This window comes from Accipiter gentilis, chromosome 24, assembly GCF_929443795.1.
Source record: "Accipiter gentilis chromosome 24, bAccGen1.1, whole genome shotgun sequence".
Taxonomy (NCBI): domain Eukaryota; kingdom Metazoa; phylum Chordata; class Aves; order Accipitriformes; family Accipitridae; genus Astur; species Astur gentilis.
Genome location: NC_064903.1, coordinates 22,203,940 through 22,226,064, shown reverse-complemented (window position 1 = coordinate 22,226,064; position 22,125 = coordinate 22,203,940). Strand labels below are relative to the sequence as shown.

The 22,125-nt window shown below is 36.5% G+C and overlaps 1 protein-coding gene across 1 annotated transcript in view; it reads left to right on the top strand.

Moving 5' to 3' along the window:
- Window positions 1–22,125, top strand: part of LOC126050252 (connector enhancer of kinase suppressor of ras 2-like) — a 214,815-nt gene that overhangs the window by 71,202 nt on the left and 121,488 nt on the right. Inside the window, exon 2 of the mRNA XM_049827892.1 lies at window positions 2,916–3,079. Coding sequence (XP_049683849.1) covers window positions 2,916–3,079 — 164 coding nt within the window. The remainder of the gene's footprint in view (window positions 1–2,915; window positions 3,080–22,125) is intronic.

The following is a 22,125-nucleotide window of genomic DNA, read 5'->3' as shown; positions in this document are numbered from 1 at the left end:
GAGCAGAATGAATAATACAAATTTCATATTTTGCTCTTCTGTCATACATTCTCCCTGGCACAAAGGCACATTTAATACACCTGACTACACAGTTGTCATAGGGTGTCATGTTCATTTGGTATTCTCTAAATTTTTCTGAATACTACCAATGCTTATTTGTGGCCACTGCTACTAAATTTTTAAATTAATTTTTTTTCCACTTTTTTCCAAAAGAATTTAATTTATGGTATCAGTTTCAGTGACTTTTTCAGATGAGTTTTAGGCAAATATTCAGTAAAAGCAAATCTGGAATGCATGAGTTCTGGAATTTGCTTTGAAATCGTTTCTAAGAATTGTTCTTGAGCCAGCAGGGAACAGAAATGTGTAATGGCTCTGAATTTCAAATGTTAAATAATAAATGCAGAACTTGCGGTGACCAGTTTTCAACCCATCCAAACTGATATATAATTACACGAAATCATTCATTAAATCATTTAAAACTATGAATAGATGCAGAGAACTAGTCTCCTGTTTGCAGACCATTCTGGAACAGAGAAAAGGCTTTGGTATTAGTTACAAACAGATTGCTGATTTCAGTTAAAACAAACAAACAACAAAACCACCACCCCCACCCCCCAAAAAACCCCAACAAAAAAACCTCCCAAACAAACCCAACGCCCCAAACTACCTCATACTTATGAATAACAATATAAAATATGACTTATCACTAATCTAGTTTTGTATGGGATTTATGTATAAGTGACCATAAAGTTGTGCGCGTTACTTGGTAAATGGTAAATGAACACTGTAACATAACTGAGGACTACCAGTTTACAGTGTAATTAAGTGAATATTTGTGAAAGATAAGTTAATGAAAGGAAACTGCAATGTATCCCATTGTTTTTATGGAACAGAAGACAAAAAAATTGTTTAGTTTTATTCAATTCTTGTGTCATCACGGTCCTCATGTCTCAGCTGAATTACGTTGGCTTAATTGAGACTTAATGTGGTAATATTCAGCATGCCAAATATAAGGTGTCAGATCTCTCTTTCTTAGATACTCTAAAATCCTGAGAATAGAAAACCATGGACAATATCAACTATTTTTGTCTACAGGATAATTCTAAATTCCACATTTTCTGACTTCAGTTTCCACAAGCTTTCACTTCCCAAGCAGGTGGTTTGGTTATTCTGACCAAGTCCTCCTATAACTTTTAGAAATTTGTTTCTGGACGCTAACTAATTCAGTCAGGCTGGGGTGTTGCATGTTAGTAATGTGTTTAGCTAATATTTTCCATTACAATGAAAGAGACCAATTTTATTAGATCAAATTAAATCACTTAATATTATCTAAGAAGGTATGCTTAGAAATGGAGTAATAGGTAGTAATGTACTTTTCTAATGTTTTCAGTGGACTTCCTTCGTCCTCTTGTTTAACTCGTTTACCATTCATGTACTAATTAGAGGAATATATTTCTGTTCATCATTGCCAGACTGTATCATCTGGTTACTTAAAAGGACCTTTGTGGTTCAAAAAATGTTAAAATAACTACAAATTTCTCTTTTAAAAGATACTAAGATCCGTGATAGAATTGTCTGTTTCCTTAAATTAATAATCAAGGAAATGAAGAGAACATTAACTTTTGCTTTATTTCTGTTTATATTGCATATGTAAGAACTTTCAAACAGACAAATGAGAACAGTATTGTTTGTATGCCTATTGCTTTCCTTTTCTTTATATACATTGTGTTTTCTTAGCGCTTGCATACACATTTTCTGCTTCATTTAACCATGCTGGTAACTTCATGTGTATTTAATAGAAGGCTGCGTGCAGAAATTATGGTATTTCAAAGCTCTATCTTCCTTAAATGCCCAACTTGGTTAATTCTGTGGTTTCTGGACATCTGTACTTTTTATGGATCTTAGGTTTAGTTGCTTCACTGTATGACAAGTAATTGAGAATCAAAGTGTTCTACTTACTCTACTTAGTAGGTTAAATTATTGAAGCTGAATTTTTGTAGGTCTTCAGAAAATGATATGCGTATCAGGTTTCCATTGAATCTAGTACAATTCTAGACAGAGTCCTTGAGGGAGCTCTGCGTAACCTTGCATAGCTTTCAACAGTGAAGAGTTGTGTTCAACTAACTGTTCTAGCATGTGCGGTTCTGAAATAGATCTGGAGAAATGAAAAATATTTCAACTTATGTTGTTAATCACTCCCTTCTCTGGTCTGACAAATAGAACAGTGTGGCAGCTACCAAATCTGTTATTCTTACAGCATCAAGTTTCAGGACGAAATGGAGTAATTCTTTCTGCATGGGCAGAGTTGTATTATTAATTGAAGGGTTTGTAACAAAACCATTTGTATGTTACTGTGTTTCAGAAAGTTGGATAGTTTGACTTAAAAAAACCCAAAACAAACCAGCCAACCAAACAAACAAAAACTTGGCACTGGATGTAGCAGAGTTAGCGTAGGGGGTTACTGACCCTGAAAAGTACTCTTCCTAATGAGTGATAGCCACACCGTGTGACTTTGAAGAGTCCTACAAGAGGAGTACCAGGAAGAATATGCTCCTTATCATAAGCTAAACTGATATTTAGGTCTTCATGACATCATAAGAAAAAGTTTTTCTATAATGTCACTCTCTGTGCTTCTTTGTCCTTCTCCTGTCTCCCTAATAAGTGCCATAAAGGTTTAAAATTGGTATTAAAATGTTTAAGAAAGTTGAAAATAATGTCAGTAATATAAACTTTTGTCCTTAGTAGTATGCTCTATACTATGTAAGTTAAATTATATTTTTTTTTCACGTTTTCCACAATAGATCTAAACAAGGAATTATACTTGCATTCCCATGAAATTTCTATATTTGTGTATTACAGAATTATGATTGTTTGTCTCTGTTCTCTGACTATGCATTGTTGGCTTTTTTAAATAGGCCTTGATGATTGCCTCCAACAATACATAAAAAATTTTGAAAGAGAAAAGATCAATGGCGAACAGCTGCTACACATCACTCATCAAGAGCTTGAGGAACTGGGAGTCACTCGCATTGGCCACCAAGAACTAATACTGGAAGCAGTTGATCTGCTATGTGCATTGGTAAGTGATTTCTTGCATCACTCTTTTTACTAATCTGGGTTTATAAATTTCCAAACCAAAACTAAAATAACGTAGACTGTACTCTACGGCTATATGCTTGTACAGACACAGTGGCTTTGCTTCATTAAAGGACAGACTTGTATAGGCTGCTTTGAACTCTAAAGAAACTATATATATCCATTTTATGATTATGTATGATGGTCTTTTATTGCTTTTCCTCTAACTTTCTTGGTCTTGCATTCAAATACTGTTGACTATCACTGCTGGCATCCATATGGTTCTGTAATTATATGCCATATGCCCTCGTATTTCACTGACATTTGCCACACTATATTAAACCAAGTAGACCTGAGTGTTTTAACCATGCCAGCATTCAAAAGGATGGTACTAAGGAGCCAGAAGGTAATGCTAATTGGACTGGAAGACTGTTTAAAATGAGCTTTAAGACAGCATTGGAATGGTAAAATTGACTTTAGCTGAAGTACAGACACGTGTGTTAATTTAAAGTTGGGGTTTTTTTAGCAACCTGCAAGCATCCAAATTTGGAAGAACACAGTTTTTTTTCATATAACAGGTTATTAATTCAGTTAGCCTCTTAAAGTATTTGATACCAGAAAATTCTTTTTTTCTGCTGTTATTTAATTCCTACCAGCTAATAAAATGCAATGTATTAGCTTAATTCTAAAGAAAACATAACTTTGTGTAGGTGAACAGGTGAAAGGATATTGAAAATACAAAAAGGAAAATAGTAAAATTACATAGGAAAATTACATATGACAGTCCCACTATTTTACTTTCTTTATCAGTTCTGCTTTTGCACAAACTAGGTTGTCCTGTGGGAATTTGATAAGATAAATTGTCTCCAACGGGGAAACTGGCACTTAGTAGTAAAATAGGAAACAAGCAGGAAAAAATGCACTTGATCTAAGAAAAAAGCAATGTGAAGTACCTTTTATTGTGCAAATGCTTCTTGCAAGTACTTCTAATTACAAAAAATACTTAAGCTTGAGATCTACTCTTACAGCCTAAATAACATGTATGTCAAATCAGAGAAAGGCTTTTGGCTTTGATGTAGCCATACCTGTAAACTGATGCATACTGCATAACCCAACAAATTTTGGTGTTTTGGAAACATTTAAAATGAAACTCATGAGTTTTTCCTCTGAAGCTTTGTTTTCTACCTAAAAGGAACATAAGTACCCCACAATGTTACATTATCTAAAGAACAATGCAGTGCCATGCCCTGACACCAGTCAGAAATAGCAGACCCAAGAAGTTTCTTCTGCAAATAGAATGCCATTCAGTCAAGTGTGCCCATTAGGAGGACCCTTGCAGATTTTTTTATTATTATTGTTATTATTTTTTCTTTTTTAAACAAAGAAACTGTATCTCTTAAATGCTGGACCTGCTGCTGGTCAATAGTGCAGCTCTCCTCTTACTTCTCATGACCTTATTTTTTCTTTTAAAACAGGATGAGGGCTTTCCAGCTCCTGGTATCATTTATTTAGCCTCCTGCCTTTAAGCCCTTACCCTTCGTTTCTCACACTGCCTCTAAAATGCCTGCTTTTTTTTTTTTCCTTTCTGCTTCTAAATTTTTATCTTCCTGCCCATTCCTTGTGCTTTCTGCTGAGAGACTGCTGCCTGGGGCTCTGCTCTTGGGGGTATTCTCTTGCTCCTGACATTCCTGCTTTGCTGCTGTGCACAACACATTCTTCAATTCTTGCAGCTTCTTACTGAGCCAGGGTCACAAGTAGAAGTTTTACAAGACTAAGTATAATAGCTAGTTTTAATCTGTAATAATTTATAGGAATTTTAATCTATGTAACCAAAAAGCGTCATTAAGAATTTCTCGTAATTCTTTTAAATAATGGCAATAATTGAATTGTAGGAGATCTGATGCTGCCATTATTAAGAACTGAAATACACTTCTAAAATATTACGATTATATTCTTGTTCTGTGCTAAATCTTGAAACGTAATAGAATATTGCACTAAAATCTGACTGCTGGTTAAGTGATCAATGGAAAGTGTGAATTGGAGTTCATCACTGTAATGGATTTTTAGACTAGCTAGTCTGAAAAAACAGAGGAAAGACCTTATTTTTAAAAAAAGGGGTATATGGGTATCTGTGTTTTGCTTATGCCACTAAACAGGAACTAACATCTAAGAAATTATTTGAATCAGAATGTCTTAAGGAGCATGTCATTTTACCCCTGATTTCCTGAGTTACATTATAAGCAAACTTCACCCAGTTTCTGGGCAGCCAGAATACAGCACTGGTCAGTAAGACATCAATGAATCGTGTATGTGTTTGTATATATGGACAGGGTGCATAGAGTACAAAGCACGTATATTTGTAGATTCACATATACGTATACTTTAAAAAATTTGTTTCAAAGCTTGTTATGAAAAAAATTGAGGGGAAAACATCAATTCAGACAATCTGATCTAAACTTGCACATGTGGGGGGGTGCTAACAGCAGGTGCAATAGTTTGTTCTCTCTTTCTGTCCCTCCAGTTGCCCCATTCAGCATGGCACATGTTCCCAGTCCCATGCTGGCATTGCATCCACAATGCTCCACACTGTGCTTTCTTCCTCTGTGGATCACAGATAGCTGCATTCCTGTTTATATCAATATATGTCAGGACTACTTTGTACCCTGCGTATCATCCACTCACTGGGCCATGTCAATGAGCATTGATTTTTTTTTTCTATTTTTTTCCCCCGTACATGGATTTCTTAATTGATTTCTGTTTGGCAAGTGGCAGTGTCCAAGTGACATGACCTATTTCTTCCAGGCAGTATTAGCAGGATGTTCCACTCCATCTTAGCTAGATGGGTTGTGTAATGCTTTAAACAGAAGCATCTCCAATGTACTGTGGAAATCTCTCAGGTAAGCTTAGGCTCAGTGATGCATCAGGAATTCAGCTGCACATTGGTCATGAGTTTAGCTGCAAAATAGCTATGTTGCTTCAGGAAACTAAGAGAAATTTGACTGTCTTAGCTCAAGCTCTTGGAACACACTGAAAGTGCATGTTGCGATGCCATATTTTCCATATGTGCTCCCTAAGGGCCTGGCCATCAGCCCACTGGCTTTTGGGGGGATGGGGAATAGTTGTTTGACGGGGTTACACATCAAAGAGCAATGCCTCTGCTTCTATCACAGTGATGCAAACCATTACACAGCATATACATAACTAAATGCTGACCCATAATGAGAGTTGTAAGAGCAAGAGAAACCAAAAAAATAAAGGAGGCACCTAATGTGTTTTTTTTCTTCACTGTCCTAGAGCACCTGTTTATTAGCTAGGCTCTCAAATACAAATTACTGAAGGCAGGGAAGGTTTGCCTCTATGCATTTGCCCTTGATATGATTTTATATCTGCTTCATAAAATAAACATGAAAAAAAAACCCCACTAATATTATGTCTTGGTTAACTGATTCAAACCATCATATTATTTCCGAATAAAATCAGAAGAGAGATGATCTGTGATTGTACATAGTAGTAATTTTTCTTCCGAAAGAAAGCTGAATTTGGAGCTTTCTTTAACTAGGCATTACATATGAGAATCCTACCTAAAAAGTGGAAAGGACTATCTAAAAAAAAAAAAAGTCATAGGTGAGCCATACTTTCAGCTTTGATTCTTTGACCATTCTAGAAAGACATTTTTGAGTAGTGTTTTAATTAAGAAGAAAATTGGGAATGATGGCTGTGGGGGAAAAAAATCTTATCTTAAACATCAAAGTCCTATCTTACTAGTGTGGTCAGAAGCTGCTCTGCAGTTATTTATTTGAAGTGACCTAAATAACATCTGTGGACTAAAAAGTACAGGCCATTTAGGATTTGGACTGTAGTTTTATTAAAGCTGAAGTACTAATCTGGATATGTATTGGAAGACTAGTTGCACGAAGGCTAACTCTGAAGATAGGGCCTGGGGAAAACAATTCTTTGACAGACAGTAAAATATATTGGAAAGAAGAAAAAGGAGTACTTTTGAGGTCAACGGGGGTTGCTGTTCAAATCTATGCAAGTAAATTTAATTTAATTAGGACAGTATTGGAGTCAGTGTGTTGTTAAAGCCTGCACAAATTAAAATATAAACAGTCTAGTGGGAAGAAAGACTTTGATAATGAATGGAAGAAAAATGAATGTAAAATGAAAAGCATGCTCAAATATAGATTGTATCTAAAGTAATTAAAAGTACTGTTAATTCATAGGCATTCAGCTAGTGAAATTAGTCAGTGTGCTGTGATAGCATTCAAGGAGAAATAAAGATTAGAAAATTTCTCTCAATGCAGTTACTGCAAAAGCTAGCAAACCAAGCATGATAGTTTTTCTGCTAGAAGGCAAAATAAAGTCACCTGTGGGTCAACATGTTTATAACAACTGGCACGAGTTTAATTTGCTTGCGTTTTTACTACTTTTTTTTAAACAGTGTATGGGACATAGCTAGCAAACACACATGCATTTTTTTCTAACATTTTTCTAACATATTTCTTTACTAGGCATCTCTTCAACAAAATTATGACAGTAAAATTATTTTGTTGGTCAGATGGAAAGCAGTTTGCAATAATTTATTTTGAAGAATGTGATGCTGAGGACGAAGCAGCCAGTCTTTCATAGCTGTCTCTGTATCTACTGATAAGGTTGTTTCTTCTGAATTAAAATTAAATTAATACTACTTAAATTAATACTACTTTTTAATGGCCATACCTACAATGATCTCTCCTGAGATCCTTTTAGTCTGTCTTTCTGCCAATACGCTTCTTGATTTGTCAATACTGTTTGTGTATTGGAAAGTATTTTTTTCTTACTTTACCCGATATGTAATCAAGTTTCATTTTTAACAAGTCATTTGGTATGTCAGATATTTATTTTCCCCCCATATTTCAAAGGTTATTCAGAGGTAATTATTCTAGGCTGAAATCTTATTTTAAATATATGTATTGATGCTTAAGTAGATGGAAGTAAATCTTCTTTCTTTGAAATGGAATGCCATCTCTCTTAGTGAGAAATGAAGAGATATTCCATCTCCTCAGTATAATGAGGAACCTGGCACATACATTATTTTTGTATATACAAACATATATGCATCCAGAGAGCTTTATTAATCTCAATTGGAAAAGAAGTTCAACTTTTGGCAATCCAGTGCTATTTATTATGCTATGCCAAGCCATTAAATTAATACTATTGAATGGGTTAGTTAATTATTCCACATATTAGAAAGGATGTATCATCTTTTGCTTAGTCTAATTAGCCGTTTCATTCTTTTTTAGCCTTTCAAATCATGCAATTTGGAAAAATAAACTATTTTAAGAATTGTCTGTTGTTTTTCTTCTTTTTAAAGTCTGTTGCCAACTTTTTGCATTTTTAAAAATCTTTTAGGGTCAGGACATTGAAGGAAGATAATTAAGTTTGTACAAATGGTTCGCAGTAGCCTAAAGTACAGGTATTTTACATATGTGCATGCATGATGGCTTTGTCTTACTGGTAAGAAGTAAGAAATTCAAGGTCTTGCTAGGCTGGTATGCTGATAAAGGAGAACCTTGAATGTAATTACATTTTATTTGTGTTGACTACCTAGTACAAATGAAATTCTTTCTTTGTGACATCACCCAGCGTTCACTTACCAGACATAAAGGCAGCTCTGTGAGCTGATACAAGTAGAGAATGAGGTAGAGGGTGGTGTTTCTTTATCTCCTCAGTTTTCTCTTCAAGGACCACTACCTCTACACCAACTATTCCATTGTAGCACATGGTTTCCAAGACTATTGTTTGCACAGTAAGAATATTTTGGAATACTGTAGCAGTACCACCAACAGTAGTATAAAAGCTTAGTATGTAAAATTTTCAGAGGTATCCAAGCACAAGATTGTTTTCAAGGGAATTTAGAACCTAAGTGACTTACAAATTTGTTCTGTGTGTTAAGTTGCACTAGAAACTTAGGCTTGAGTTCTGTTGAAAACTTCATCCTATATGAATTTATCATTCTTGTACAGCAACCGTTCCTTAGCAGTCAAGGCCACGTAACCTCTCATGAAGGCACAGAACCCTCTGGTTATGTGATGTCTGCATTTCGCATAGCTAAACACAGATTGGAAATGGTCCTAGTCAGGTATTCCAATATGTATGTGGTCTGTTGTCATAAGATGATGTGTACATAGTAGAAATAGAAGAATGGAGGTTGGCTCCATTTTAGTCGGATTTCAGCTACCTGCATACAGTCCAAAAGGGGAAGAGAGCAGCGAGTGGACTGCAGGTTGGGTGAATTCTGGTAGACCATGTCTAAATCTTTTCCACAAGTAATGCATCCAGTCTTTGTGGTGGTAGGTTATCAAACTTCAGATGAAGTACTTCCAGCCGTAAGTATTTCTGTATTCTTCCTACTTAAGGCTGGGATTATGTTAAAAAAAAAATGTCAGGAAAAATACAAATTTGCTGTATTGACTCCTATTTTAATTCCTTGAATTTATGTGCATTAGTTGCCGGTAGAGCAAGACAATGTTAACAGACTAATGAGAGAAAATAGACTTTTGTTTTTCCTGTCTTTTGACACGGTTGAAAGATTTTGTCTTGTCACACAATAATTCTTTTTCACAAAATAGGGAGAAACATGTTCTATTCAAAGTGTTAAATCTGTTTCAAAGCTTATAATTTTCTTCTGAAAATGCATCTGTTTAAGTACCAGTGAGAATGAGGTTCCTAATCCATTGCAGGCTAGGCTGGTGAATAGGCTACTACAGGAACTACTGCATGCTTCTGAAAAATAAATGTACTTATTTCCATCTATAAACTTATAAAATAATCCTTTTATAATAATCCATTACTGCATTTTATGTCTGGTTATGTGTCTGGGTAAACTCAGTGGTATTCTGTCAATGAATGTTTTATCCCTTTTCATATTATGAGTTACCGTCACTCACTGGTAGAAAACAGCACACCATAAAATGTAAAATTAAATTGTATTGCTACTTATTAGGCCAATGCGATAGCAGAAATTTATGCAAATGAATAGGTAGGCTAATGATATGGTGCTGAAAAACCACGCGTGTCCAATGCTGGAGACCAGGGCAGGAGGGAAAATACTGGCTGAAATTCAGTCCAAATAGTGTTGGTACATATTAAAATTTATGTATATTCTTCTGCCCCTGGTTTACGGGGTGTTAATGGTACATTCCTTTCTGACATCACTTAGGTTTCTTTTGAGGTTTAGATCTGGAAGACAATGTTTTTATTTCTAACTTCAATCCTTCTGGATGTTCAGTTTCTTCAAGGCTGACGATAGCGATCACAACTACTACTAGGGATAAAGGAATGGATATTTTCCCTGCACAATAATAAAAGAAAAGCCTATATAGGAACGCTCTGTTTCACTTCATGGTTGTTTCTGTTGAAACCAGGGGCCATAACATTGCATGTTAGTGTTAAGTGGATGTTTATTGCTCCTTTTGCTTTGATTTCTTTGTGTTTCAGAAGGCATCCTTTATTGCGCAGTAGTCTAGTTTGCCAGAACCAGTGGACCGCAAAAAAAGCAGGAAGGCCAGCTTTTGGTTTTCAATCTCCTTCCCCTGCTGCCTTGGTCCAACGCTCTGAAGTGCTCTGTGTAAGCTCTCTTGTGTCCCAAGCCACAGACTAGCCAAGATTTGGGTACTTGATTTGTTTGCAGCACCATGGAGGTACCCTGTGGTCTCCTAAGGATACTTACCTAGCCTTTGTGGACTAATTAGAATTGACATATCCAATTAATTGATATGAATTATTGCTTTCCCTAGAATTTCAATAAGTTTATGGAATAGCCTGCTATGAATAAATTGTGCAGCACAGGAGTCACATTTTCTTTTCTATCTTTTTCTTTCCACAGTAAAGGAATTAAAAAGAAAGATGCTTGTAATATTTGTGTCATCTCTTACCTCGTGATAAAATGTGCTGCTAGATTTCTACATTGCTTTTGATAACATTAGGGTGTATTTGATTAAGGCTTTCCACAAAAAAAAAATCTTATGAGAGATTCTCATCAGTGCTACCACAAACATTAATCTCTATGAGATAAAACAGTGTTTAACAGCTTTTTTTTTTTTTCCATTTCTGGATGATATTTGTGGTGGACTTTGAGCTAAGAATGCATTTATGTTTTCACAGAGCCTTGAGGAAAGTGCGCACTTAATTTTTTGCAAGGCTGTAACTACAGGAATAAGAGCCAAGTGTTTACCACCTTGCAGGGATGAAGCTCTGAGTTGTAGTGTGGGAATTGGTGCAAGTCAGGTTAAGCTTTTTAGATCACTCTGGTTTGTAATGACATTTATTATGTTATGACCGTAACAGCAATGCTGTCATACAAAAACACATGTACAAAAGGGTCAGCTGTCATAGCCTCTTATTTTAAGAGTCCCTGCTTTTATATAGAATGCCATAGGCTCTACAGAATATAAAGTAACTAGTAAATGTGCTGTTCAAATAACAGTATTATGTTATGTGGTGCTTAACACTGAGCAACTCTCTTCCTTTCATGGTAAAGGTGGCATTGATTTGGCATTTTTTTTAGACCTGTGTAGCCAAAATGTCCAGATTCGTGTAAATGCACACAGCAAAATTAAGTACAGTGAAACTTGTAGGAAAAGTGGCTTAGCTGAATCTTGGCCAGGAGTGTTTGAGTAAGTACCCTAGCTTTTGAGAGCTATGGAATTATCACTGACTTCAGACAGTGCAAAAACACTGGCCAAACTTATAAATCTGGTGTTGAGATTTGGCTAAAAGGGTTTTTTGTTTTGGTTTTGTTTTTTTTTTTTTTTTAGTTTTTGTAGATGTATTAAATTTTGGAACTGGTAAAACTTTTCTGTGGTTGAATATAGTGCAGCTCCGACAGCGGGAATTCATCATTCTTCTGCTCTTTATTGGCTGACGTAAAACATAATTACTGGTTGTTGATGCAAATCCATGTTAATTTACTGTGCTCAGATGTCCATGTGTGCACTGACTTGTAAAAACAAGTCTCATGTCAGTGGCTTATATAGTCTTTATCCTTCTTGTTTGAACTGTTCACACACAAGAAGGGGAAAACTAGCAGTGGCAGAAAAGCGCTGTTCCAATACTGGTAACTTTTCTGTTCTATCTTCTGTTGTCTTGTATGTTATACATACTTACTAGACCATTACAGATATGCTTCATATTAAATAATTCTTACTGCTGACTTCAAATCAGTGTCGCAATAGACATGGCTGGAAATTGTTGCCTGTTCTCATCATGAGATTTGGAAAAGTTAGTGCTCCATTTAGTAAACCATAGAAACACAGGTCTTGCGAAGTATGCTGGGATCTCATAAAAATGCCACTAGAACACCATCCTTTTGTACAAGAGTTAAACTCAGTAATTTTAAGTTCTAAATTCTGGAGTGCTCAGTGGTATCTCTTCCATTCTGATCTCTTCTTGCAAACACAGAAATAATACTTCAAGCAGGGTGTATGGAAGGAAAACATGTTGTTTTTCCAGAATCGTGACTTGCGGCACAGAGGGCTTTTATGCTTTCCATCAGAAGCCAGCATGTGTTTTCAGTGTATTGCTACATAAACCCACTTAATTGTATATTATTACATTAAACGTTTTAATATATAATTTAAATCCATTAGCCAGCTGAAATTGATAACTTGGATTTAGCATGTTTTATTAAAAGTCTTTACCAAAGCTATTTGAATTCCCATACACGTTTGGGTGTGAGAACCATCCAAGTGAGAATAATTCTCAAAGCAGATGCGGTTTTTGCTTGTGCATTGCTTGTGGCTGCACCAGTTCATCCCGCTACCAACCTAAACAATTTTTGAAAGTTTTAGCCAATCTCAACCAAACTCAACAGAACGGTGAGTCCACAAGGATTCCTGCAAGTGCCGTGGTAGTCAGTAGGTCACTAGAGGGGTGGCTCCCAAACCAGTGCCTTTCTGGGAGAAAATGCCCTTGATCCTCAGGGAGAGGCATCGGCCACATGGCAAACGACAGGTCGGTGCCTCTGGCCGCTGCAGCCGGCTCAGAGGGGGCTGTCCCCGACTCCCACAGTTTGGGCCATCCGCCCCTCTTCCTTCGGAGTCTGGCGAGGGAGTCGGTGAAGAAGGGGATGTGGGAATGAACAGGGGACAGACGACTGAAAATCAGGCCTTTACCACTGCTGGCTGAACAATTTGTTATTCCTTACACGGTGTTTTTTAAAGCAGCGTGTAGAAATACCTGTGCGGGACTACTGGTTTGCTAGTATGGCAATAGCTTATGCTTGCGGTGTGCCAGCACTGAAAACCTTACAACTAGAATAATGCAGGCGGTGAAAGACAGTTCATTGACTGAATCCAGCTAATGGAATATTGATTCAGACCTAGGAAATTACATTAAATAGTAGGGGGAAGGTATATTAGATTAAAGAAGGTACAGGATTCTATTTTTGGAACAATAAGGAAGAATAATAAACACTATTGCAGGGAGAGATTAACTTTTCCCCATTAAATGAAAGAAAAAAAAAATATTATTCCACTAACATAAAATTTAGATTTCTTTAAAATAACCCAAAAGTTCAGTGATACACAGAAATTTTCTTGGTTTGTTCATGTGTTCAAAGTCTTAAACATCAAAGAAATTGTTGTCTTTGTAATGGTCCATGTGAAATACACTGGCAATTCTTAGTCTTTTAATGAAAAATAATTGCTACTAATTATATGGTATTTTAAATATCTAGGTATAAACAATATTATGAACATTTAAAATTAGCTTTTAATTTCTTTTCTAAGGCTGTAGATTTCTTTTTTTCACTGGGAAGGATTAATTTTATTTATTGCTTATGTGTTTCATTTTTCCTTCCAGAAGGCAATAGTTCATCTTTTCTTTAGGATCGCAATTTCAAATCTGTACTGAATGATGTAATGCATGTTGCATTGCACTGGTAGGAAGCACGATACCATAGAGATTCTCTGTGCGAAGGAAATACGGGGAGTATGTCCGTGAAAGTTAAGAATGATGACATATTTTCCCTGTGAAAAATTGTTTTTCTTATTTGCAAGGAGCAATTTCTTTCATAAATTCCTAGTAAGTTATTTTTCATACCACTCTGTTACAATATTAATTGCTGTAAGCTGTCTGAATTCCTGAGTAATTATTTGTGATCAGTTATTGTTATAGATAAATTCATATGCATGCAAATATATGTATGCACATGCATATTCATGTAATTGTGGTTGACTGTGAGTTGCTTGAGCAGCCTTCAGCAAATTCATGATAAAAATAGATAAATTAACTTTATTCATATTCTCATTAATGCCCATTCAAAAGAATCTTGTTACTAATTTAATTTTTGCATGCTTCTCTCTGAATTATTCTGAATATATGTAACATATCTTTTCTGAATGGATGTAATTTTCACATGGAACTACCAATTCTGCAAGAACCTAAGTTAATGCCTGACTTAAGTGAAATGGTCAGTGTCGACATTATATTTCCAAAAGACAAGCCTATCATTTATTCTCTGAACTTTGAATAATTCACCACTGTTTAAAATTCTAATTGTGTTATGTACTGAATCTCTTATCCTCTGTAATCTTGCATTTCTGCCTTATAATTAATTTTAAGAGGTACTTTAAAAAAATTGAGAAAATGAGACTTCCTATGATTGGACAGTTGGTTCTTACACAAAACTGATTATTATGAAATAAATAGCAAAGTTTAATTGGTCATGAGGTTTTAGTAAGAAATAATAAAGGTTTGTGGTTGTTAAACAGTGTACTACACGTGAGAAGAATGCAGCACATGAGTAAAGATCAGCGAGTACTGGAAAGGTATAGTAAAGGCTTGAGATATTTTGTCCTTGAGATAAAGCCAGTGGAGGTCACTGGATTTGCAACAGGAAATTTAAAGAAGAATTTGAGTGTAATTTAGGTATTTCTGAGACATAAAGTATCGGCAGTAGGATGCAGCATGGCACACATGGGGAAACAACAGTGGCAGGCATGGTAATCACTAACGTAGGCAATATTTGGTAATCATTTTCACAGGTTAGCAAATCATGGTCTAATATGTTTTTGGAGGTAATATCTATTAGGTCATCCTTTGGTCTTGTTTATTTTTCATGGTATCCCCAATCAGCATATTCTGCATAGCTTGTTTTCATACACGTATGGAAGAGGTCAAGCCATCACAGATGCCTGGCTTACATATGTTTCTAAATTGAAGCCATATGCAGATCAGTCCTTAATACTGAAGTAAAGTAATTGGAAACAATTTATCTTATGATGTGAAAAGAAGCCACAAAATAGACTAACTTCCTTCATCCTCTCGGGTCTTGCTCTTGTGCGTATCAGAAAAGAAATGCTGCCACAGCTTTATTTTCGTACTTTTGGTATTTTTTCTGAGAGTTGACATTGAAGCTATTACATATGCACAGATGTCAGCTTGACAGAGGACAAATGATGTATGGATGGTGCAATACATTCACCACCTTATGTTAGTATGTTTATGAGAAGGTATCATTATTTCATGCTGCTGTAATATTAAGGTTTTGCTCAAAAAATATGAGAAAACATTAAAAGCATTTTGAAATGGAGAATTTTTTAAAATGCAAATTCACTTCCAGGGAGTTTAGATCTAAACTCTTTGTGAAGATAAAGTTGAGCAGAAAATGTGAATTAGGGCAGTGGGAGAGCAGTTACGAACAGCTCAGAGGGATGCTGCTGAAGTTCAAAGGAAAAGTAGTAAAAGCATTCTCTTCCAGATAAACTAAAGTACTATTTTAAGCGTAGGTTAGGATCAATTGCTCCTGTTTCTGCAACTGATGGTACGTTGCCTCCACAGAATTAATTCTGTTGATGGTTCAGACACGCAAATGACACGCAAATGACCATGCTCTGCTTTACAACTGAAATGAGACATGAGTTCTCCTTCCAGAGGGAACCCCTTCTCTTTAGTTTGCTTTCTTAAAGCTTTTCTGAGGGTGGGCATTAAATAGGTAAATAGGTGTTTCCATGTTTCAGATGATTCCAAGCAAAAAGTAGAAAATATAAACCAGCTGATCCCCAATATATTAGTCCTATTCTGTTTGTAATGTCAGATGATTTCAGTATAACAAATACCTGTTTCATCTAGATCATGTATTTCAATCTAGAAATAACAAAAGTTTGTTTTGAACGCATATTGTTTAATAAAATCTTGAAACGTCAGTTCTTCCTACTATTGTTCGATAGTCCCTACTACAACCTTTCAGTCTAGGTTACAGTTTTAAATAGTTATTTATTAAACAGAAATATAAATATATATATGATATATAGCAAGGTATAGGTATTTCAACTATTTAAAAACAGAAAAAAATTTAAGTACTTGCTGAATGAGTAATCTAAAACTGTGAAGAATATAAGAAGGTTTTAGATGTTTAAAAAAAAAAAAATCTCTTCAAGGGGTAGAGAAAACAAAAGGAAGAAACCAGAAAAAATATATGGGGAAAAAATGAAATTAAGGTACTCCTTGAACATGGCTACCAGAATTAGAGTGGCATGAACTTTAAAAATATATTTGAGTGTATTACAAAGTGAACCTTCTGTATGTTGAAAGTCTCTCAGACCAGTGGCCCAAGTCATCTGGGATCAGATGTTGTGATTGAGGCATTTTTATTCTCATTAAAGTACACTTTCTTTATACTTGACATTATTATGGTAATAAGCAGTCTACATAATTGAATAGCAGATTTGGTGTTTTTACAGATCTTAACCAAAAATCACATTGATGTTGTGTCATGACGTGCTGGATCATACTGTGTGACCACACAGTATGGTGAGATAAAATTTTAAAATGCATTTTAAGAAAACGCACGCTTCTCACACTGATTAGCCTGACAGACATACTTGTGTATTCAATTTGTTTAATGTTGTAGGACTTTTTTAAATGCCTGTGCTGTATAGAATGAATTTAATTTTCTCATCCCTTTTTGTGCTTTAGATACTTGTACCATGGTAATATATTCTCACTCTCTCTCCATGGATAGATATATATCGTACATAAACAGAAACATTAAGATGTTCCAGTTTATTCAAGCTTATGTAATGAGAGACAGTATTTGGATATTACACAATTTAAATGACGTTGACTTCATTAGGATTAAGCAGACCAAGAAGGCTTTACGCAGTTTGTTCAGAGATCTATGGCAAGAGCGACAATGTAAAAGCTCCTTAAAAAAATGTTTGGGCAGGAGATAAGAGCACCAGTTAATTCTTGATCATGCTAACCATTTCATAATAGAAACTATACTGTGCAGTTTATGTCTGTGGTCTTCTCCTGATCATCTTTTTATCCATAGTCATTTCAAGGTCCAGCCTAGCCCTATATTTTTCATGTTTTCAGAGGAGGTACCTGCAGGAATATAACCTCATCTTCTGCTTTTCTCTAACTCAGTTACTCTTACCAGGTGTCCATCATTTGACTCTCTTAATGCTTAAACATAAATTTAACCAGTTATTTAAATACCACATTCTGAAAAAAACTGTTTCTGAGGCTGGTCTTATAGTCTTTTTGAGTCTGATTTTTAAAGGAAAGCCTACCATGTTCTAATTCTTAACTGAAATAAGAAATGCATGGCTTTTTCAATAAAATACTTTTCAAGGCACTTTAATTATGCTTGATTACATTGGCATATATCAATTACAATGGAAATGCTAAAGCGTCTTCTGGAAGTAAAAAATATAATGCAAATGTTAAGTTTTTAAATAAGGTTAAAATATTTAATCTTAGCACAATATCTACTTAATGTATCTATTTACAAGATAATAGGAAGGTATATGACGTGCTTAGAAGCGCTGTGACAAGTTCCAAATTATAGACTGAGGAGACAAGAAAGAATTGTGACACAATTTGCTTCTGAAGTGTAGGATAATTATAATGGAAGGGAGCACAAGGGGGAGGAAAGCTACACGCACAAAAGAATCAAGGTGTTTGAGATAATATACTCTAATTTGTATTTTGATGTTGCATATTTGCATAGTATTACCATAGTTATTAATAAATTCCATACTTTTATTTTTATGTAATGTCATTGTGTTCTGTGTACATAAACTAGGTTATAATACTGCAGTTTAACTGTCATAATAAACTGATAGGCAAATGTTATTAAAGATAGTGAGAAGGATTGCTTGTAGAATATAGTGTTGCTAATTTACTGGTTTAGAATGAGAAGAGCTTTTAAAGAAAAAGCTGAAACAATTTGGGCAATGTTTTACTTGAACTGCAGTCCCCAGCCATTAAGTTGGAATCTATTTTCTTAATACATTTATAGTTTGCAAAACAACAGGGGCTAGGATTTTATATATTTTTAAAAAATATAAATTATTGAATATTTTAAGTAGCACATATCCAGATGTGCCCTCTATTTCTTTTCCTTTCCCTAATGAAGAGCAAAGCAACTTTATTTAGTAAGCTAGGCTTCTTTTGTAATTTGGGAAATTAATCCTGATTAACATCAAAATAGGTACAATATTGTGCATTATTATATTTCAGTGTGCAGTACAGCATCTCCTTTCTATAAAGTAACTGGAATGACCATTATAATAGTAATTCCACTAGACATTTACTACAGACAGATAAGTTGAACTAAGCAGAAGTAGGGGTTTGTGATAAGACATTCTGAGAACTAGGTCATGTTGGGTTCAATTGCCTCTTATTCAGATGCCTCATTCCTTTGCTGACAGAGTATGTGATTACGATCATTACCCAATTAAAACACTACTGTGCAGTGACAAGTCTGACACTGTATGAACTACATCTGACACAGAGTTTCCTTATAATGAAATAAAACTTACACTATTTCTTTGATTTATTTTGTTTAACTTTTCATTAAATGTTGTCAAAACTTGCATTTTATTATAATCATTGTCCCATTTTTACCATTTAGGAGATGTGTTAAGTTTTAGGTTCCAGTCTCTTGACCTGAACTTGTATACTGATTCATATGATCACTAATGGATTTTGGTAGTTCATTTTAGATGGAGGACATTTTTAGGCATCGTCCAAGACTGCTTTTAGGTTAGGGTTGAGGAGAGAGATGGATGGACTATTAGATGGTTAAAGAATTGGCTGGATAGCCATATCCAAGGAGTTACAGTCAATAGTTCAATGTCCAAATGGAAACCAGTAACAAGTGGTGTCCTTCAAGGGTCTGTACTGGGACCAATACTGTTTAATAACGACAGAGACAGTGGGACTGAGCGCACCCTCAGCAAGTTTGCAGATGACACTAAGCTGAATGGTGTAGCTGATGCGCTAGAGGGAAGGGATGCCATCCCGAGGGACCTTGACAGGCTGAAGAAGTGGGCACATGTGAACCTCATGAAGTTCAGTGAGGCCAAGTGCAAAGTCCTGCACTTGGCTTGGGGCAATCTCCAACATCAGTACAGACTGAGAGCAGCCCTGTAGAAAAAGACTTGGCGATACTGGTTCATGAAAAATGGGACATGAGCTGGCAATGTGCGCTTGCAGCTCAGAAGTCCAGTTGTCTTCCTGGGCTGCATCAAAAGCAGCATAGCCAGCAGGTCGAGGGAGGTGATTCTGCCCCTCCACTCTCCTGAGACCCCACCTGGAATTCTGCGTCCAGCTCTGGTCCTCAGTACAAGACATGGACCTGTTAGGGCAGGTCCAGAGAGGGGCCACAAAAATGATCAGAGGGCTGGAACACCTCTCCTGTGAAGAAAGGCTGAGAGAGTTAGGCTTGTTCAGCCCAGAAGAGACAAAGCTCTGGGGAGACCTTACTGCAGCCTTTCAATACTTGGGGGGGGGCTTATGAGAAAAATGGAGAAAGACTTTTTACCAGCACTTGTAGTGCCAGGACAAGGGGTAACTTTTAAACTGAAAGAGGGTAGAGTTAGATTGGACATAAGGAAGAAATTTTTTACAATGAGGGTGGTAAGGCACTGGAATAGGTTGCCCAGAGAAATTGCGGGTGCCCCATCATTGGAAGTGTTCAAGGTCAGGGCTTTGAGCAACCTGGCCTAGTGGAAGGTGTCCCTGCCCAATGGCAGGGGGGTTGGACTAGATGATCTTTAAAAGGTCCTTTCTGACCCAAACTATTCTATGAGTCTAAATAAAATCTCAGCTCTGAGCCTTCAGACACTGGTAATCAGCAAACGGTCACAGGCAATGAAGCGCTACATTTTCCCCAGGGCTAGGTATACAATGCATTTAGTACAGTGCATCAAAAATTAAGTGATAGGTCAATTAAAAAAAAAAACCACCTCAGTATGCTGTAAGCACTAGTTATGCCAAAGGCGTAACTGCTAGCAGACTGCAAGTCAAGTAATTTTTTCCCCCCCCTAGCTGCATACTGCTCCAGCAGAATTTAACACTACCAAATGTAATACAGTAATTACAAGGTATAATTTATTCTTTCTTTCAGCTGAATTTACGTCATCTCTGCTCACATGGAGTACCAATCTAGGTATTTTAGCACTTTATCTGAAATCTGTAATAAATACTTAAAGTGGGCCATATTCTGTGGAACCAAGGTTTAATACATGTAATTTAGTATTTTAAATGTTATGGTAAAACTTGTTTACTTGTTCAGATAATTTCAAAAGAAGGACCTTTGTGATTTACATGAAAAAGTTTATATTAACCTCCTTCAAATTGCTCTTCATATAAAGGATATTCAGCTTGTAAATTCTTTTTGAAGAGGAAGAAAATGACATGCCTGATGGAGATGCACTGCCTCACATACTTTGTCTTCATAGTATTTTGATAACTTCACTTTTAAGTTGTATCCTAAAAATATCACCACAAAATTTTAACAGAGCTACCTGATGAAATCAAAGAAATGTTTACAGAGACAAGTATTTTCGAATACGGTTTCTGCTGTGTTTTCTGTTAGGCTCTTAACCTTTAAAAACATACCTCTAGAAGGGAAATTAAAAAAAAAAAAAGAAAGTGTGTTTTGGTGATTTTCATTCTATTTAAGTGTCAGAACTATTTATGCTAAAATCATGTTGTATGATTATTTGGGATTTTTGCTTTCATTAAACAGGCTGTGTTTGCCCATTTTTATACATTAAGTGCTAAACGACTATATGCTATCACAGACGCTGTAATTTTCATTGCAAAGATACGGCCTTTGCAGGAGCGGCATACACGGCAATGTTGACAGCAGGGAGTTGTGGTATCCCATCTGGCGTGTCGTGTTTTCCCAAAGGCGATTCCAAAAGCCCAGAGCTGCTTTGGGGAATTTTCTTTCCTAGTCATCACGGAGCCCCACACTGCAACCGTGCCCCAGGGAGACCGGTGGGGAGAGGTCTTACGGAGAGCCTGCGAGTGCAGGTCCCCGGGGAAGAGGAGGGCTGGCGGGGTGAGCAGGCAGCCTGGGAGGGACCAGACCTGCTTTCCCAGCAGGAGACGGGCAGAGCATCCCCGCAGAGCCGCATCAGATGTTGCGAGTCCGCAATAACGTTCAGTCAATTTACGTGCAATCTGAGAATCGGTCGAAACCCAGTCTGTAGTGGGGAAGATGTGCCTGAAGATGGAGCTTTTAAATTAGTTTCCTAATCCTGCTCACTGTACAGTGATGCTGGGACTCAGGAAGAGGGCATGGCAGCATCCTTCTGTGGCGCTTGACAAATATGTCAGCTTAAAGCAACTGGGAAACTGGGCCCTGAGGAAGATCTGGAGCGTGCCATGAGTCCAGATGTGCTGCTTTCAGGGTGGGTTGGGAGGGGGAGCGGGGAGCAGCCTTCTGTGCGAGGGATGTTCGTGTGTTCGGGGCAGGGTGGCACTCGCAGAGCAAAGGCACGTCTACTGCGTGGGTTTGCTAATGGTCCTCAGCTGTCGTCTGAAACCGAGACCTGCAGCTACGGCTACCACAGTTGGACTGGACTGATAAATTGTGGGGATTCGTTTAAGTTTAGGCATGAAACGTAAAAATGGGAGTGTAGCACAGTAGGTTGTGGTATTTTAAATGCCTTAACATAGTCAATTTCATGTAAGATGCTTGAATTTGTCAGGGTTGTTTCCTTTAATCTTCTCAGTCAGATTTACTGCTCCGCACTTTTATTTCTC